Source organism: Podarcis erhardii, assembly GCF_964252035.2.
Source record: "Podarcis erhardii genome assembly, chromosome: 1".
NCBI lineage: Eukaryota > Metazoa > Chordata > Lepidosauria > Squamata > Lacertidae > Podarcis > Podarcis erhardii.
Genome location: NC_138497.1, coordinates 33,398,516 through 33,416,786, shown reverse-complemented (window position 1 = coordinate 33,416,786; position 18,271 = coordinate 33,398,516). Strand labels below are relative to the sequence as shown.

Sequence of the window (18,271 nt, the reverse complement as noted above, 5' to 3'; positions counted from 1 at the left end):
CTCAGGGCGGTTCACAGCATAAAATTACAATATCAAAACCACAAAATACATAAATTGTATACTATATTTATTATCTTATGAACCTATATCTAACTTACTTATAGCACTGCGATTAGACCAATGAAATACAGTATTGATATGAATAGTACTGAAATACTCTTGAAAGTCCCATTGACTGCAAGAAGATCAAACCTATCCATTCTGAAGGAAATCAGCCCTCAGTGCTCACTGGAAGGACAGATCGTGAAGCTGAGGCTCCAATACTTTGGCCACCTCATGAGAAGAGAAGACTCCCTGGAAAAGACCCTGATGTTGGGAAAGATGGAGGGCACAAGGAGAAGGGGATGACAGAGGACGAGATGGTTGGACAGTGTTCTCAAAGCTACCAGCATGCGTTTGACCAAACTGCGGGAAGCAGTGGAAGACAGCAGTGCCTGGCGTGCTCTGGTCCATGGAGTCACGAAGAGTCGGACACAACTAAACGACTAAACAACAACAAGTACTGAAATAAAAATATTTATTAGAAGAAGTCAGTATGGACACAAATAAAGCGGGATGAACTAATCATGGTCAGGGTGTGATTTCTTGGCTCAAACAGTACTACCCCTGGTTTGGGTGGATGTGTGTGTTGTGTGTGTGTGTGTACGTTCTACCCTAGGATCTCAACTGAAGTAATTCAGATTATATTCTATAAAGTTATTCCATCATACTGTAGCCTTAAAACTTTCTTTGCTAACTATGTGCATCAAATGACCAGTCATACTTATTCTGAAGGTGAAAGAATATTGGCAATGATGATCTAGAATCCCATAAGGTTTTCTCTTCCTTATACTGCTAGATTTTAAAGGTAAAAAGAAATATGTATCCCTGAATAAGCAGTTGGCACATTTTAATGAATCTTCCATTTTGTGCCACATCTCTGCCCTGGAATGTCTATTATTTGTATTGTAAAATCACCTGTTGTGCTTGTTTAAACAATGGTGTTGTGTAGAATTTACAAAATCCATGTTTGCCTGGTAGCTGAGGGCACAATTAAACCTATCTTTAATTACAAAGATTAATTAATTTTTAACGTGGAAGATTCATCTTCTTTCTAATACTTAAGGGCCGCTCCCCTTTTGAACATGACTCTAGGTAATGTCCCTAAATTTGCATGAGAGCTTGTTAGATTAATTGCTGTTTGACTCTTCTATCATAGTGCTAAGCTCTAAGTTCATACAGATCAGACTCCCTAACCACTTTTTGGAATGAATTTAAATATTTAACGTTAGCACCCCGAGAGGAAACATAAAATGGTTATGTATTACTGGTAGCTTGCTTCAGTAACATATATTGTTTTTAAAAAGCTTAATATGTTAAGCAGTAATATGCATGTAATGTTATAGCTCAAGGCATATGCGTTTTATTGTTGTTTCCTATTTCGTTTTATTGTTTTTCCTATCTCAGACTTCCCTAACCTGATGCCCACCATATAATTTTGGACTACAATTCCCATCATCCCTGACTTTAGGCAGTGTAGGCTTGGGCTGACTGGATTTGTAGTCCAATATTCTGGGAGGACACCAGGTTGGGGAATGCTGCTGTTTTCTGATTCAGCTCCTTGTGCATGCAGGCACACCAATGCCCATTCATAGTTCCTGTGCAACTGATCTTCCCATTTACTTAAATGGAAGTACCTCTGCTCATACAGAAGAACCTGCGATTTGAATCAATGACAAATCCATCAAGCAGTGAAGATTGCATAATAATGAATCGCCATTGAAAGTTGTGTATGCTTCCTCAATGCACACACAAATCACTTCCTGTATGTGAAAAGATTCAGTAAAGACTCGACTGGACTCCTCCAGTTGACTCACTGGTTAATTGAGGGATGAAAAAAAAACATTTTTGGAGAATCCCCCTTTTTTCTTTCCTCATTTAAAATAGGTGGAGAAAGCACACTCGCAAGGACAGTTCCCCATGAACATTTCCTCATTGTGCTTGTTCATGGATCATGCAGCTGAATGACTCTTTGTTTTATATCTTCCAGTTTTGCTTTTTTTGTTGCATTCTGTACAGAGTGACATCATAAGAGGAAATGTGTTGAAAGCCATTTAATAATGAGGAAGTGATACCTGGAGCTGAGGGGGCTTTTCCCTATACATTTCTGATTTCCTCAAGTCCAAATAACTAAAAGTATATTAATTTTTTAATGTTCTTGATTACGTGTGTGTGTGTGTGTGTGTGTGTGTGTGTGTGTTTATGCAGTGCTTTTTTCTAAAAAAATGTTTTGGGGGTACTCTCATTTTGACTCAAGAAAATCACCATTTTATAATTCAAATTGGGAAAAATAAATACAGTAAATGGATGGAAGTACAAAGATTCACCAAATGTTTAGGGGTATACATACCCCCAGGAAAAAAAGCACTGGTGTTATGTATTACATACAAATTTATACTTTTCAAAATGCAACCATATTGTCTACTCGTTTGAACATGAGATGAAAACTACAGTGGTACCTCGGGTTACAGACGCTTCAGGTTACAGACTCCACTAACCCAGAAATAGTGCTTCAGGTTAAGAATTTTGCTTCAGGATGAGAACAGAAATCGTGCTCGGCAGCAGCGCGAGGCCCCATTAGCTAAAGTGGTGCTTCAGGTTAAGAACAGTTTCAGGTTAAGAACAGACCTCCGGAATGAATTAAGTAACTAACCTGAGGTGCCACTGTACCTATAACAGTTAATTGTCTCCACTTTTTCTTTTAGAATCCTCATCTGTGTAAGTTTTTGGTTAAAAATAAATAAATTTGCTGCCATTAAACTGGCATGTGCAATTGAACAGGAGTAAAGCACTCAAGCTAGCATCTGAGCAGCTGTGAGAGGATTATTTTTCCTTTTCCTTTGAATGGGAGCCCTCTATCTCATGTCACACCCTACTTTAAAACTCTCTTTGCTTCCAAAATAGGTTTTCCGTGTGACTTAGGAGTGAGGAGGCTGCCCTGTTGAGCAGCGTATGTGCAAAGCTCCCATAGGTGGGCAGAACCTTGTGGTCCTACGGTTATTTGGAGTCAGTCTTTGTGCTGAGGCAGCATAACAAATTAGACTGCGCTCCCGTTCACATATACATAGGCGTAAACCTTGTTGAAATCATTGGGCTTCTTTATCCAGTTGGTGATCTTGTGAAAGCTCAAGGACTTTTGGTTGAGCAGGGATGTCTGCTAATTGTAGGAGGTCAGCCAATTTTAGCTGAATCCACCCCACACACACATCTCCAGTCCCCCCTGCAATTCTGTTTTGAAAGTTCCTCCAATCCTAGGCTCTAGTGACAGGCTGGTTATAGTGACTTCAGGGAGTAGCAGGAATCCTTTGAAGACATTTCTGCTGGATTCTGCTCAGAGGACCTTACCTCTTTCTCAGTAAACATGCTTAGCTCTGGATCTGCTAGACATTGGCAGTGATTGAGAAATATTTGTATCTCCCTGGTGTATAAAGACAGACCCTGGATTCAGGGTCTTAAAATAGGCCACTAGAAAGATTACACATTCTGAGCACTACACCATTTTCTTGTAAAGCATTTAATTTATATTATTTATATTATTTCAGCTTTTCCGTAAAATTTTCTTCAAGTTTCAGTTTCTTGCAGCCTATCTACCATAAAGGCCTTTTGCATTATACAACAAGGCCAGCAAGAAGAGATACTTAAGCAGTTTACAACTCAACTGAGAGTTCAATATGAAAAAAAGGCAAACAAATATGAAGTCACCTGCAAACTCCTGATATGGAAAAGTAATAACTGAACGAAAAGATTAATAAATGATTTGGTAGTGACTATGGCACAGTGATCCACAATATTTGTTTCTTGAACTAATGTGTCGGTATTTTGCAAAGGATGAGGAACATTCCTGTCCTTTTGTGTTACAACTGCCAACTTAACATTTAGGCAATATTCTTGTTTGCATATGGATTTCAAGAAAATCCATTGAAGCTTATTTGAAAACCAACTCATTAGAATGACAGTTTGTTTACAGAATTTTGTTTTCCTGTCTGTCAACTTAAATTGGTGGCCTTCAACCAAGCAAGAGTTACAGTTATGCAAAAAGACTGCCCTTCATCGCTGCTCCTTCTGAAATAACTGAAGTTTCTTTTATTTCACTGCTGAGGAATCATTGGACAAAAAAGTGTTTGCTCTAAGTTACAGAAAAGCAGTATACTTTTTCCATGCTCAGAACCAATTGAGCTATGTGACACGTGCCACTCTGTCCCCTTATCCTAGATGTTTGGGTTGGGACTTTAGAAAGAGTGTGTTACACATGCTCTTATGACACTCTATTTATTATTCATTCGACATTCCCAAAACTGAACGTTTACCCTGAAAATAGGCTCATATGAGTTGCCAATGGATATATTATCATATCAATAATATTTAGTTTTTATAAATAATGTGCAGACGCCTTCCCATCCACACTAGAACTAATTTGGTTTCTACATTTGGCGAAAAATAATCCTGGTTCAGATTGGATCTGGTGTTGTTTGATTGCTATGCTGGGAATACCTCCTCTGCTGACTCCCGGTGCTTTTTACACCTTCTTAGCTTGTTTTTCTTTATATAGAACATGGATCCCACCCTGCTCCTAATTATTATTGTTATTGTTGTTGTTGTTATTATTATTATTATTATTATCATCATCATCAATTTTTAAGCTTATGAATACACAGCTGAAATTGTGTTTATTGAAGCTTGGATACATAGAAAAATCCTTTATGCCACTAACACGCAGGCACCACCAACTTCTTTGTTTTTCTCTTCTACCTTTCTGCTGAGTGAGGAGGAATTAAAGAACCTTTTAATGAGGGTGAAAGAGGAGAGCGCAAAATATGGTTTGAAGCTCAACATAAAAAAAACGAAGATCATGGCCACTGGGCCCATCACCTCCTGGCAAATAGAAGGGGAAGAAATGGAGGCAGTGAGAGATTTTACTTTCTTGGGCTCCATGATCACTGCAGATGGTGACAGCAGTCACGAAATTAAAGGACGCCTGCTCCTTGGGAGAAAGGCGATGGCAAACCTAGACAGCATCTTAAAAAGCAGAGACATCACCTTGCCAACAAAGGTCCGTATAGGTAAAGCTATGGTTTTCGCAGTAGTGATGTATGGAAGTGAGAGCTGGACCATCAAGAAGGCTGATTGCCAAAGAATTGATGCTTTTGAACTATGGTGCTGGAGGAGACTCTTGAGAGTCCCATGGACTGCAAGAAGATCAAACGTATACGTTCTTAAGGAAATCAGCCCTGAGTGTTCACTGGAAGGACAGATCCTGAAGCTGAGGCTCCAATACTTTGGCCACCTCATGAGAAGAGAAGACTCCCTGGAAAAGACCCTAATGTTGGGAAAGATGGAGGGCACAAGGAGAAGGGGACGACAGAGGACGAGATGGTTGGACAGTGTTCTCGAAGCTACAAACATGAGTCTGATCAAACTGCGGGAGGCAGTGGAAGACAGGAGTGCCTGGTGTGCTCTTGTCCATGGGGTCACGAAGAGTCGGACATGACTAAACAAAAACAACAACCTTTCTGCTGAAGAATTTTGCTTTCCCGATTACAGGCTGTTTGGGCAGTTTCCCCTTAGAATCATAGAGTTGGAAGAGACCACAAGGGCCATCGAGTCCAACCCCCTGCCAAGCAGGAAACACCATCAGAGCACTCCTGACATATGATTGTCAAGCCTCTGCTTAAAGACCTCCAAAGAAGGAGACTCCACCACACTCCTTGGCAGCAAATTCCACTGTCAAACAGCTCTTACTGTCAGGAAGTTCTTCCTAATGTTTAGGTGGAATCTTCTTTCTTGTAGTTTGGATCCATTGCTCCGTGTCCGCTTCTCTGGAGCAGCAGAAAACAACTTTTCTCCCTCTTCTATGTGACATCCTTTTATATATTTGAACATGGCTATCATATCACCCCTTAACCTCCTCTTCTCCAGGCTAAACATGCCCAGCTCCCTTAGCCGTTCTTCATAAGGCATCATTTCCAGGCCTTTGACCATTTTGGTTGCCCTCCTCTGGACACGTTCCAGTTTGTCAGTGTCCTTCTTGAACTGTGGTGCCCAGAACTGGACACAGAACTCCAGGTGAGGTCTGACCAGAGCAGAATACAGTGGCACTATTACTTCCCTTGATCTAGATGCTATACTCCTATTGATGCAGCCCAGAATTGCATTGGCTTTTTTAGCTGTCGCGTCACACTGTTGGCTCATGTCAAGTTTGTGGTCAACCAAGACTCCTAGATCCTTTTCACATGTACTGCTCTCAAGCCAGGTGTCACCCATCTTGTATTTGTGCCTCTCATTTTTTTTGCCCAAGTGCAATACTTTACATTTCTCCCTGTTAAAATTCATCTTGTTTGTTTTGGCCCAGTTCTCTAATCTGTCAAGGTCGTTTTGAAGTGTGATCCTGTCCTCTGGGGTGTTAGCCACCCCTCCCAGTTTGGTGTCATCTGCAAATTTGATCAGGATGCCCTTGAGTCCCAGGACTTTGTAGTAACCCGAGCGTACGACATCAATAACTGGAGCTAATCCCACCTGATTTTTGGCATAGTTGAGTCTTGCCTGCTCACTAACAAGTGTCCAGAGTTTCTCGAGATTCACTCTAGGACAGAAGTGCTGGTTTTTCTTCAAGTGGTAATGTCTCATACCAACTTTTCCAAAATAACCAGGATGATATTTGTCAAAATTAATTTGGTGGTGGTGCAAACCCCCAGCATTATCATGGCCTCCAGGAGGCTTCCTGTGTTTGCCAATACGGCCACGGCCATGGCTAACATGACCCCTCAGTTTCCTGGTCTTCTTCAGTCTGGAAGGCATCTTGCTGGGCCAGAGTCAAAGGAAAAGAGCGCCTGCTCCTAATTATGTGGTTCTGAGGTAGTCAGCCTGGTAACCCCCATTTGTTGTACTACAACTCCTAATCATCTCATACCAGTTCATGTCCATGTGGCATGAGGTTGACAGGGATTGGGTAAGTTGGACAACCAGCTGTAGTCCAGAAAAACCTGGTGGGCACCACATTCCGAGGGCACCACCCTGAGTGGGCACATGACTTCCCAAGTGTTCAACAGACACACACACCCCACATTGCCTTCTCCTCACTTGCAGGTTCTGCTGGCTTCTGACTCAAGATACAAGATCTGGCCACATCATGCCCAATTGGGGGCACTCGCTTTTCCTAGCAATCTTTGTTGTTCGGGGGTTCTTTGGGGACTATGTTGAAATTGCGGTGAAGATCAAATATGAACAATGCAGCCCCCTCAGAGGGAGGGTGTTGAAGCTCGTGCTGTTGCGATTGTTGTAAATTAATAAATAAATAAATAAATAATAGTAGTAATGACACTATTGCCATTTTCCCCCCCCCAAATGCCTGAGACATACACAAAATAATTCGTTGTACAAATTCCACTATATCTACTGTCGTCAGAACCTTGGTCTTTGTCAAGCGAGATCCTTTACCAGCCGACAACTTGTACTCATCTAGTTGTTTGCGGGAAATGAACGCACCATCTTTGTGTGCTGCACTAATAGGAATTGCTGGGAACGTTCATAGTTCTGGCATGTACAAATCAGCACTCTGAACCTTTTTAAGCCCATTGTACTGCAGTGGGTGCCTATTGTTTGAACAACTGGACAAAGGTGCATTATCTCAGGTTTGTAAAGTGTGCTTGAGCATACTAATCTACTACCTTGAGTACTATTTATCATCTTACATGCTTTGTTTATAAATAATTTATTGGAATAAGAGGCATGAAATTAGAAAATTGAATGAATAATCGAGCCTCTGTGTAAAACAGAAGCCTCTTATTTATATATAAGGCACATTTAAAAATAAATAAATAAATAAATCCGGCAGGCTGAGTAAATTAAATTTTTTAAGTCAAGTGTGGAATCGCACACAACTGTCTGATCCAGATTAAAAAGCAATTAGAATTTTGTTCTGCTGAAAGAAGTTTCCTGGAAATAGGAGAGAAGGCCGAGAAAAATCGGGGGCAGGGGGGAGAAACAAGTTTAAAAGAAAAATATAAATGAATAAATGAAAATATGCGCAAATGTGTTATCTACTCCAACCAAGTAGTTTTTGTTGCTCCAAAATTCCAGGGTGGCAATTCATACTCTTGTGGTTTTCCAGAAATAGCACAGAATTATCTGTCTTTTGAAAGTGCCATAACTATTGATTCAGCGTAAGGAAGTGAAATATACTGACTTCAGTATATTTAGGTATATATGTGAACTTGGGTATGTAAAAAGGTAAAGGGATCCCTGACCATTAGGTCCAGTCATGACCAACTCTGGGGTTGCGGTGCTCATCTTGCTTTATTGGCCAAGGGAGCCGGCGTACAGTTTCTGGGTCATGTGGCCAGCATGAGTATGCCTCTTCTGGCGAACCAGAGCAGCACATGGAAACGCCGTTTAGCTTCCCGCCGGAGCGGTACCTATTTATCTACTTGCACTTTGACGTGCTTTTGAACTGCTAGGTTGGCAGGAGCAGGGACCGAGCAACGAGAGCTCACCCCGTCACGGGGATTTGAACCGCCGACCTTCTGATCGGCATGTCCTGGGCTCTGTAGTTTAACCCACAGCAGGAAATCTGGTGCACAGGTACAAAACTGTGTCTGCTTTGTTCCTGCCCTGCTCCTGCGGCCTCCACAAACCAGAAAGCTAGCCATGGTTTGGTTTAGAGTTATGCGTGAAATTGGGCTTGTGGTTTGTCTCTCTCAAACAAACCGTGAGCACTACGTCAAAAACAAAACTTGATTTATAGCTCATGGTTTGTTTGGAGCAAGATAAATCGTGAGCCCAGGTTTGCACAGAAGGCTAAGCCAAACCACAATTTAGCTCCTGGTGGTGCGGCAGGGGCAAGGCAGAAGCAGAGTGGCCGCAATATTCTTGCCATGTCCTAGCAAGCTTGCTCATTCATACTAAGCCATAGTTCGGCTTATATGTAAACCAGACCACTGTCGACTCCAATGTAATGGCCTGGATTTGCTGATGGAATGGGTCTTTTCTATCTGTTCTCCGCACGATTGCTGCTCTTGAAGGTTGGGAGATCCATCTGAATGGAATTGGGGGTGGGGGCTGCAACAAGAGGACAGAAATCAGCAGAAATTGGGAGGAGCAAGTGGTGTGAACCAAAGAGCATTTTGAGTCATGCAGAGCACAATCGGTTCTTAGCCAATACGCTTTTCAACAGTTTGATTTCACTGGATGCAAAATTATATCCTCATCTTATACTTTAGAACTGGTAGGTCAGGCATAGGCAAACCCGGCCCTCCAGATGTTTTGGGACTACAACTCCCATCACCCCTAGCTAACAGGACCAGTGGTCAGGGATGATGGGAATTGTGGTCCCAAAACGTCTGGAGGGCCGAGTTTGCCTGTGCCTGTGCCAGGTGAAGCAACGGAGCTGATACAAAAAGTCTGCTGAATAGGAATGGCTTATTCTGTGAGCATGATGCTCATTTCCCTCAGACATTTGCCTGAGAGTCATTGGGTGTTGATTGGTTATAAGGGACTGTTGTGTACATGCCTGCTCGAACCAGTCCGCAGAACTCTGTAGGACAACTGGTAATAAATTAATCCAGTAATTTACAAAAGCAGGACACCTATGTAAAACCTGAAATGGTGGTCCTTGTTTTTCTCCCATCAGAAATGACTCCCATGTGTCTTAGACTGGACTAGTTCCTCCTAAGGTCTCAAAATACTGGTGACATGTTTGAAGGCCCATCCCATTGGTTCATGCTGACTAGCTCTCCAGGAGTTTTTCCAGCCCTACCTGGGATTGAACCTTGAAATTGACAGCATGCAAACCACATGCTCTTCCACTGCCCTTCCTCAACAGATCTGCCAACTGCCGTCACAAAATTTAATTTTCAAAAAAACATTGGACAAGTCAGAGGAGATATGATTGATAGTCGTATGTTGTGAACTACCTTGAGATCTATGGGTAAAGGGCAGTACACTGGTACCTCAGGTTAAGTACTTAATTCGTTCCGGAGGTCCATACTTAACCTGAAGCACCACTTTAGCTAATGGGGCCTCCTGCTGCTGCCACTGCGCCGCCAGAGCATGATTTCTGTTCTCATCCTGAAGCAAAGTTCTTAACCTGTAGCACTATTTCTGGGTTAGCGGAGTCTGTAACCTGAAGCGTATGTAACCCGAGGTACCACTGTATACAAATTTCGCAAATAATGATAATAGCATGCATTCTTTGTTTCAGTTTGGTTCCTAATGTACTCATTGTTCCATGGTAACTTTATTTAGTAGCATTTTGTCTAGTAGTAGTAGTAGTAGTAGTAGTAGTAATTTATTGTTTGTACCCCGCCCATCTGGCTGGGTTTTCAGCCAGATGCCCTAATAAGATCATAAGCTCCAGTAACCTTCATGCAAATCAAATTAAATTGAGTGGGATTTGTGCTCCTCAAGAGTTGCATCTGAAATCACACTCACACACACCCCAACATGGTTTAACAGAATTTTGCATTCCACATTTCTTCTTCCTGTTATGCATAAACTGATATTTATTAGGAGCAAGACAAATATACAGAGTTATCTTTGAGTTCATGACAGCTTCAAGCTCAGACTGGATTACAGCAGTGAGACAAGTAGTGTTTAATCAAACCTTTTATGGCTTCTGATTGGCAAGATGTTAGAGCCGCATTGCATTTTCCCCCAAGTTGAAATGTTAAATGTTTCTTTTCCTAATCAAATAATTTTTTTTCTAAAAATGCAGATGTTCCTGGGGTCTGACCTCTACCAAAGCTCTTTTTCTTTCTTTCTTTTTTTCACTCTTCTGAAATCCAGGAGGTTTAAAACGGCTGGGCATTGTAAAAATAATCAGTTAAACACTCTTGTTGACCGCTTGCCAGAAGTGTAGAGGAAAGGCTTCACAGTTTTTTAAAATGAAAAAATAATAATACAGTAATTCAGAATTATGGCATAAATCTATCTAGACCATCATTTAGTGGAAGAAGAAACTAATTCTTTTAAATGGAAAAGAAAAGGATAAAATCAATTTAGATAAATACAAGTGTTTCCAAACATCTGCTGCTCAAAGTACATAACTCACATTGACACCAAAGGTTGGTTTGTGTTTTGACTGGAAGAGTTTGATATTATTTTTGTCTGCAAAGGAAGGAGTTGTGTAGCATCCAAGTGGTGAGATATTTGCCTCTCAAGCAATCATGATGAATTTGGGACAAGGGGGAGACTGTGTGTTTTTTATTTTTTAAAAAAATCACAGTGAAAACTGCTTGCTTTCCTTGAGGAATCTTTGGATCGGAAACTGTCCTCATGTGCAGATCTTTCAAAAGAAAATAAAGAGAAGAACAGAATAATAAAACAGTTTTGAAATCTGTTAAACCACCTTTGTCTGGAACATGGTGTTTTATTCCAACATGTCAACCGAGTTTCAGTTTTGATTTTTGACTTTTTTAAAAGGAGGATGTACACTATTAAAATAAGTTTAAAAATAAGCTAGGATCAAAAGATCATCGATAAAAACAAGCTTTGAAATCGGCTGCTCGGTACACTGAATAAATGCTTCCTGTTTAGTAATCTCACTATCAGTAAACATAACTTGTCTCCTTCACCTTTGGCCTCAAACTGCGCAGGCTTAGTCTTGAGTCCCACTGGATTTGATGGGACCTTGGGCCAAATAGAGGGTCAATCCAGGCTCCCCTCCATGCAAGCCACTGGAAGAATGCTGGCAATAGATGAAGGCGGTCAACGCCATGGGAATCCTATAGACACAATAGGAATCTTCATAGGAAAATGCCTCAGACTGTTACTCTATCTTCCTCCATATTGTCTACACTGACTGGCAATGTGTCTCCAGGGTTTCAGCCTCCAGAAATTCCCAGACCTACCTGGAGATGACGGATTGAATTCAAGGCATTCTGCAAGCAAAGCAGATGCTCTTTCACTTCTCTCCCCTGCCCAACCCCAGAATACTCCCCAGGTAGAGAATGGGGAAGGAAGGAAGCAACGTGGAACTGAATTGGGCCTGAGCGTATGGAGGACTGCAGACTCAATTTCTTAACTATTTTACAATTCTGAAATTCCTTCACGGCCTAGGACCCTCGTACCTACCAGACCGCCTCTCCCGGTATGCCCCACGGAGGACCTTAAGGTCCATAAACAGCAACACCCTAGAGGTCCCGGGCCCTAAGGAAGTCAGATTAGCCTCAACCAGAGCCAAGGCCTTTTCAACACTGGCCCCGGCCTGGTGGAACGCTCTGCCTCATGAGACCAGGGCCCTGCAGGATCTGATTTCTTTCTGCAGGGCCTGTAAGACAGAGTTGTTCCACCTAGCCTTTGACTTGGAATCAACTTGATCCCCTCCCCCTCTTTCCTTTCTCCTTCTGTGATGGAACTCCTATTTGGGGACTTCCCTGGCTTTTTTTCTGGCCCCCGTAGGACCAGTCTGGATAGTTGGCCTTGGTGAAGATTTGACGTTTTCATCCCCAAAAAGTTTTGATTTGAGTTTGTCTGAAATGAGGCTGTATTTTAATGTTGTATTTTAATCTTGTTTTTAAGTTGTGTTTTAATCAATTGTTTTTATACCTGGTGTTAGCCACCCTGATCCCGGTCTTGGCTGGGGAGGGCGGGGTATAAATAAAAATTATTATTATTATTGTACATGTACACTACTTTATATCATCTGCTCCCAACCTGAGTACAAAGACACGAGCTTGTTTCCAACAGCATCATCCATACAAGGGTTTCTCCTTGTGCAGTGGAACTTCCTCTCCCTTTCGTCTTCTCTCCTCCCTTCATGTACCCCACAACTCCATCCCCAAATCTGCTCCATGGGATTGGGGAAAACTCCATAAAAATTGGGAGGGGAGAAGACAGAGGGAAAGTGAATCAGATGACTAAATCAGATGCAACCCGTTATTTTCTGCATCTATCAACTACTTTCTCTTTCAAATATTGTCGCCTAGTGAAATCCTGGTGCCGAGATATAAAAGCATAGCTTATTTTCTCTGGATTGTGTGAGGGAGAAAGTGAGATTCACCTTCCAAATCCTACTTCTGGGATTAGGCAAGGTTTTCTTATTTCTAATCTAAAGAAATAAACAGCACCAGAACTCCTCCAGAATGCATGCTAGATGTTTATAATATACTTCTGTCACAATAAGGAAAACTGCTTGGTGATGTTGATACCAGGTTCAAGCTAACATTAAAGGACTTTTGTTTTCCAATTATGCCTATCCTATCAACCTGAATCTTCTAGATATTTGCATAGACAAGTTTTCTTACTGATCACTCTAGTTGCATCAATCCAGTTAACATCTTGAGGAGCATTAAACTAATATTAAATGAAAGCTATAATTGTTCCAGTTCATTTCACTCTTAAACATATTTAAATTTCATTGATTTTAGTAGGACCTAGGCATTTGCTACTGTAGATTGGACTCTAGCCAGTCTGCACATCTGGATGTTGGTTATGAGAATAAATAGTTCAATATGGAAAATGTCTTATTTTCCACAAAAAATCTGTTCTTTCTTATTGGCATTCTGTACCTGTTCTCTTCAGGAATTGCTTATATTGCAATTTTATTAATATTGTAACTTTGTTATTCATTGGAGAAAGACATTTGTGCTTATTCAGAGATTAATATATGTATGTAAAATCTCTCTGCAATAACATACCCCATGGGTGGTATCCAACTGTAGTATTTTGTTTGTGCGAATGAGCCTTACCTTTCCTCTCTTCTGTTTACACCCCTCCACACACACACACACACACACACACACACACCCAGGAGGTTGTGAGGGCTATACAAAAAAAAGGAAGTTTTGTTATGCCCATTGGTACATTGTTGGGATTTGCCCCATGTACAGTGGTACCTCAGGTTAAGTACTTAATCCGTTCCGGAGGTCCGTACTTAACCTGAAACTGTTCTTAACCTGAAGCACCACTTTAGCTAATGGGGCCTCCTGCTGCTGCTGTGCCGCCACCGCACGATTTCTGTTCTCATCCTGAAGCAAAGTTCTTAACCTGAAGCACTATTTCTGGGTTAGCAGAGTCTGTAACCTGAAGCGTATGTAACCTGAAGCGTATGTAACCCAAGATACCACTGTATCTGTTAGCAATATTGCACTCCAAAATGAATTCTCCCAAAGTTTGGGGCACATTTCAGGAAATGTGTTTTTCAGTTGTCAAGTTTCACACTTCATTTTCTTACTTTTCTTAACATTTTCTGGCATACAGTTGACTTTAGAGTGTTTATGTTACAGATCTCCATGCTTTCAGAGGTTCCTTTTTATGTTGTGTGATTGTTCTCCAGCCTCCCTTATATACCTTATGGTTCTTTGGTCTTGAATTCTTTTGTATTTATTTTGCCCTCCAAACCACCGTTTTACCCTTAAGCCAGCATAACTAGGAATTGCACCTCATGACCTTCTGGAAAGTTGGTTAGATGCCCATCCAATATCTTGGGCTATGTCTTAGTTCTATAATTCTTTGAAGCATGCTCCCTGTCGCACAAATAATTAACAATTCTGCTGCTTAGTACTAAACTCTAATTATTAATGCAAACACATGATGTTTATAGCTGTATCTTTAACTGGCATGAGATAGGGTGTGCAGTGTATAATCTGTTTTGTTTCACATTATTTTTAATAAGCAATGCATAACATTGTGGATGTAACTTCCAATTCAACATTTTACATGACAGCTTTACTTTCCCGTATATAAAATCATCTAAGTCAGAATGTAGACAAGTCTCTCTCTCTCTCTCTCTCTCTCTCTCTCTCTCTCTCTCTGTGTGTGTGTGTGTGTAACTATTTAATACCAAAATTGCTTCTCATTCTGACTTAGAATATTATTTTTTCTCAATAATTTATATGCCATCTTTCAGATATGTTGTGTTAGTCATGGGAATTTGCATTTTTGTCTGTGAGTAATTATACCGTGAGAGAATGAATAAACCAAGATCTGTGCTATCTCATATGCTAGATCACAACATGTTTAAATGTGAAGTTTAAATCAATGCAATAATAATATAATATAATATAATATAATATAATATAATATAATATAATATAATATAATATAATAATATAATATAATATGTTTTATTTGCATTAATTCATTTGGCTTGCTGGAGGAGAAAAGATCTGTCCCAGCTCCTTCACTTAATGGGATTCTTCCCTCGTTGCAGTGCAAACTGCTGGAGCAGGAGCTTCATCATATGAAAGAGCAGAACCAGACTTCTGCAAACAACACGAGACATCTGACTGCTGAAAACAATCAAGAACGTGCTCTGAAGGTAAATCTCCATTCCTTCTTGCAGGCAAATTAAGGTTGTAAGCCCTGGGTGCCAGCTTTCTGTGCTGCATATATCAGTTGTGTACATTTCGGCAGAAGTGAGCTTCGCTGTTTGCCAACAACCCCTTCTTTAAACACAGATACAGCACCCTTCTGTTATGGTATTATTTAGTGGTGTGTGTGCGCCTATGAGCACAACAAAATAAAAACAACATATTCTCCAAATTGACAGGCTGTGTTATGGTAACGAACGTTCAATTCACACCAGTTCGCTTCTGGCAGTATTCTAGCTCTATAGTGTTTGGGGGGAAATTGTCGCTGTTTGCCCAGCGGTAACTGTACAAAATGAATATTTCTAAAGAATGTCTGTTTGATATGCTTCAGGTGGTGTGTGCTGTATTAATAAGATTGTTGACCTATCCTAGTAGTGACCACATAGTTGATACTGATGTTTGCAAAAGGGTAGCTTGTGAGTCCTCTTTCCAGTTTCAGCGGGGGAAGTCTTGTCAGAAAGGATAAAAGGGAGAAAGAGATAAAAGGGAGGAGGAGGAAGAGAGAAGGAAAGAAGAGAAAGATAGAAGGCAGCAAAGTGGGAATATTTGAGGAAATGATACTTTAGCTTTAGAAAGGGCATCTTATGTTGACACTGCATTTCCTTGCTAGACCCTCTTAGGAACCAAAAGGAGAAAACAGATTAAAATAATGTTTTTTAAAAATCCATGTTGTCCTTGCACCAAGCCAATGCATGCAGACAGAGGCTCTTACTTCAGGCAAGTGATGGTAAAGGCTCACAGCAGGCAGGAGTCATGATTCAAGAGCAGGGCAAGAAGTTCAGAATTGGACAGAAGCCTGGAAGATGTCCCAATGAGTTTTCCTGCCAAGACAAGGTGTGGTGAGTTCACATGCAAGACTCTCTCACCTTGTAGGAATATTGGGGTTGCAAGCAGACACTTGGTTGGAGTGGGTGGGTCTGATACCATCTGTGAAGGTGGGGCCTGGTTCTGAGCAGCAAGGCTTCATACTCCAATTCAAACTCCAGTTCAGTTGCTGCCACCTTCTGTTCAACCTCCTCCACCCCCATCGGAGCCTGTTCTCAAGCCTGATCCCAGCAGCACTGTGGGGCTCATGAGACATATATTTCTACATCATCCCCACATGTATAATGAAAAGAAAGAGAGATCTTTGTCCGGAGCCTACAGTTGTTTTATTACTTTAAACTTGTTTTCATTTCCCACCCTTCTTCTTGCTAAGTTGGCTTGAGGATCAACATTTCTGTTGTCTATATTGATTAGTTCTGAAATGTGAAAACATTTGTCCCCGTTAGGGATGGAGAAGAAAACTGAACCCCATTCGATTTAAAAGCGAACCTGCCTAGTTCACACCTTCCAAAGCAATATGTAAACCGAAATGCAACCATCCTCTGAAATTAGCACATCTCCAAATTTTCTGGTGCAGTTCACTAGCCAAACAGTATGTTAAAAAATGCATCTACTTGGGTAACGTGTGCATTAAATGCATATATTAGCAAAAATGATGCACATGAAAACACACATGCAAAAATGTGTTATAGTAATTGCTTTGCAAAATTGTGTATATGAGCCAAAATTGTATACAATGTATATATTAGGAGGAATTAACAATAAAATGCTGGTAGATTTTCATGAGGACTTGAAAAAAAGGTTCTCCAATTTAAGATTGGAAAAATGAGAACCTGAGAGAAAACAGATTTGCCCATTCCTAGGCTCTATCAACAAGTGGACTTGTGGCAACTCATGAAGCTAAGTATAGTCATAATTCATGGAATTTTCACAAAGCAGTAGATATAAAACCAATCCTTGTTTATGTGTCATGGGAAGGCTCAAAAAGCACTTAGATGAGGGGGGAAATTAGGCTAACATGAAATCAAAAGTTATTCATCCCCGGATGTCCAAGGTGCTTTTTAGTTAGTTATTGTTTAATTATTTGAACCAAGCCCAGCATTTATCATTCCAGTCACACAGGGCTAAACTATAAAACTCTCATTCAGAACTGAATATTTGTGCCTGTGACACTAAAGTAACATTGCTCAGAGTTGTCACATTTGATACTTTGAAGTTACTGTGCCAAAGTAGTTGTTATTACCCACCCTATGCATTTTCACACTGTAAATGTTTTCATGTATTCCTGCAAGGTAGTTGAGTCATTCAGAGAGGAATACACAGTTTTCCTCTTTGGCAAAATTGTCCTGTTTACAATACATAATATTTGTCTCCACAAATATTCTTTTCAGTAAAGCTAAAACATTGTAATTGGCTTTTAAAAAGTGGACTCATGTTGAAGACATTTTTACAGCTATCTATTTCTCAATTAATCCCATTTATGAATCACTTTCTATGAAATGTCTCAAGGTGATTCAGCAATGAAAACATCAACAGTAGAAACATATGTAGCATAGAGCAGGTTCATATATAAAAACCATTTCAAATGTGCAAATACAGATTGGGATAAAATATGGTCTTAAAAGGCTTATTGAGAAAAGGAAGGTATTTGTAGGTGCTGAAATCATAATAGAAATGGCACCTGTCTGGTACATAAGAAGATGGTGTACTTCGTCCATGTTTCCAGCAACAGCAGGTATGTGCAGTAAATATTGTAGGTTTGTCGTAGATAGTACAACACAGACTGATTAGGATGACGTCTTACAATTCTTAATGTGATTGATATTATTTGCGGCATAGAAACCCAGAGGTTTCAGCAACATCAATTGTTGCAATCTCTGAATCTGACAAATGTACCTTGCAGATCATGGAAAATCAGAAATCTCACTTTGCACAAATATCATGTGCATGCACACAAAAGCTCATACCAAGAACTAACTTAGTTGGTCTTTAAGGTGCTACTGGAAGGATTTATTATTATTATTTTTTACTTTATAGAGGTGTCTGAAAATGGCCACATGCCTCATGTGACCCAGCTTCCAGAGATTCTATACTGCCTGAAA

The 18,271-nt window shown here is 40.6% G+C and overlaps 1 protein-coding gene and 1 pseudogene across 5 annotated transcripts in view; one reads left to right on the top strand and one right to left on the bottom strand.

Annotated features, from left to right (window-relative positions):
* MIPOL1 (mirror-image polydactyly 1) overlaps positions 1–18,271 on the top strand; it is a 194,399-nt gene that overhangs the window by 82,260 nt on the left and 93,868 nt on the right. For all 4 annotated transcript variants that reach the window (XM_081863746.1, XM_081863747.1, XM_081863748.1 and 1 more), the window contains one exon: positions 15,185–15,292. In XM_081863746.1, coding sequence (XP_081719872.1) covers positions 15,185–15,292 — 108 coding nt within the window. The remainder of the gene's footprint in view (positions 1–15,184; positions 15,293–18,271) is intronic.
* On the bottom strand, positions 4,672–6,863 carry LOC309350297 (large ribosomal subunit protein uL15 pseudogene; annotated as a pseudogene). Its single transcript, XR_014161548.1, has 3 exons — positions 6,487–6,863; positions 5,546–5,599; positions 4,672–4,788 (listed from the first exon to the last, which is right to left on the bottom strand). The product of XR_014161548.1 is annotated as a large ribosomal subunit protein uL15 pseudogene (transcript).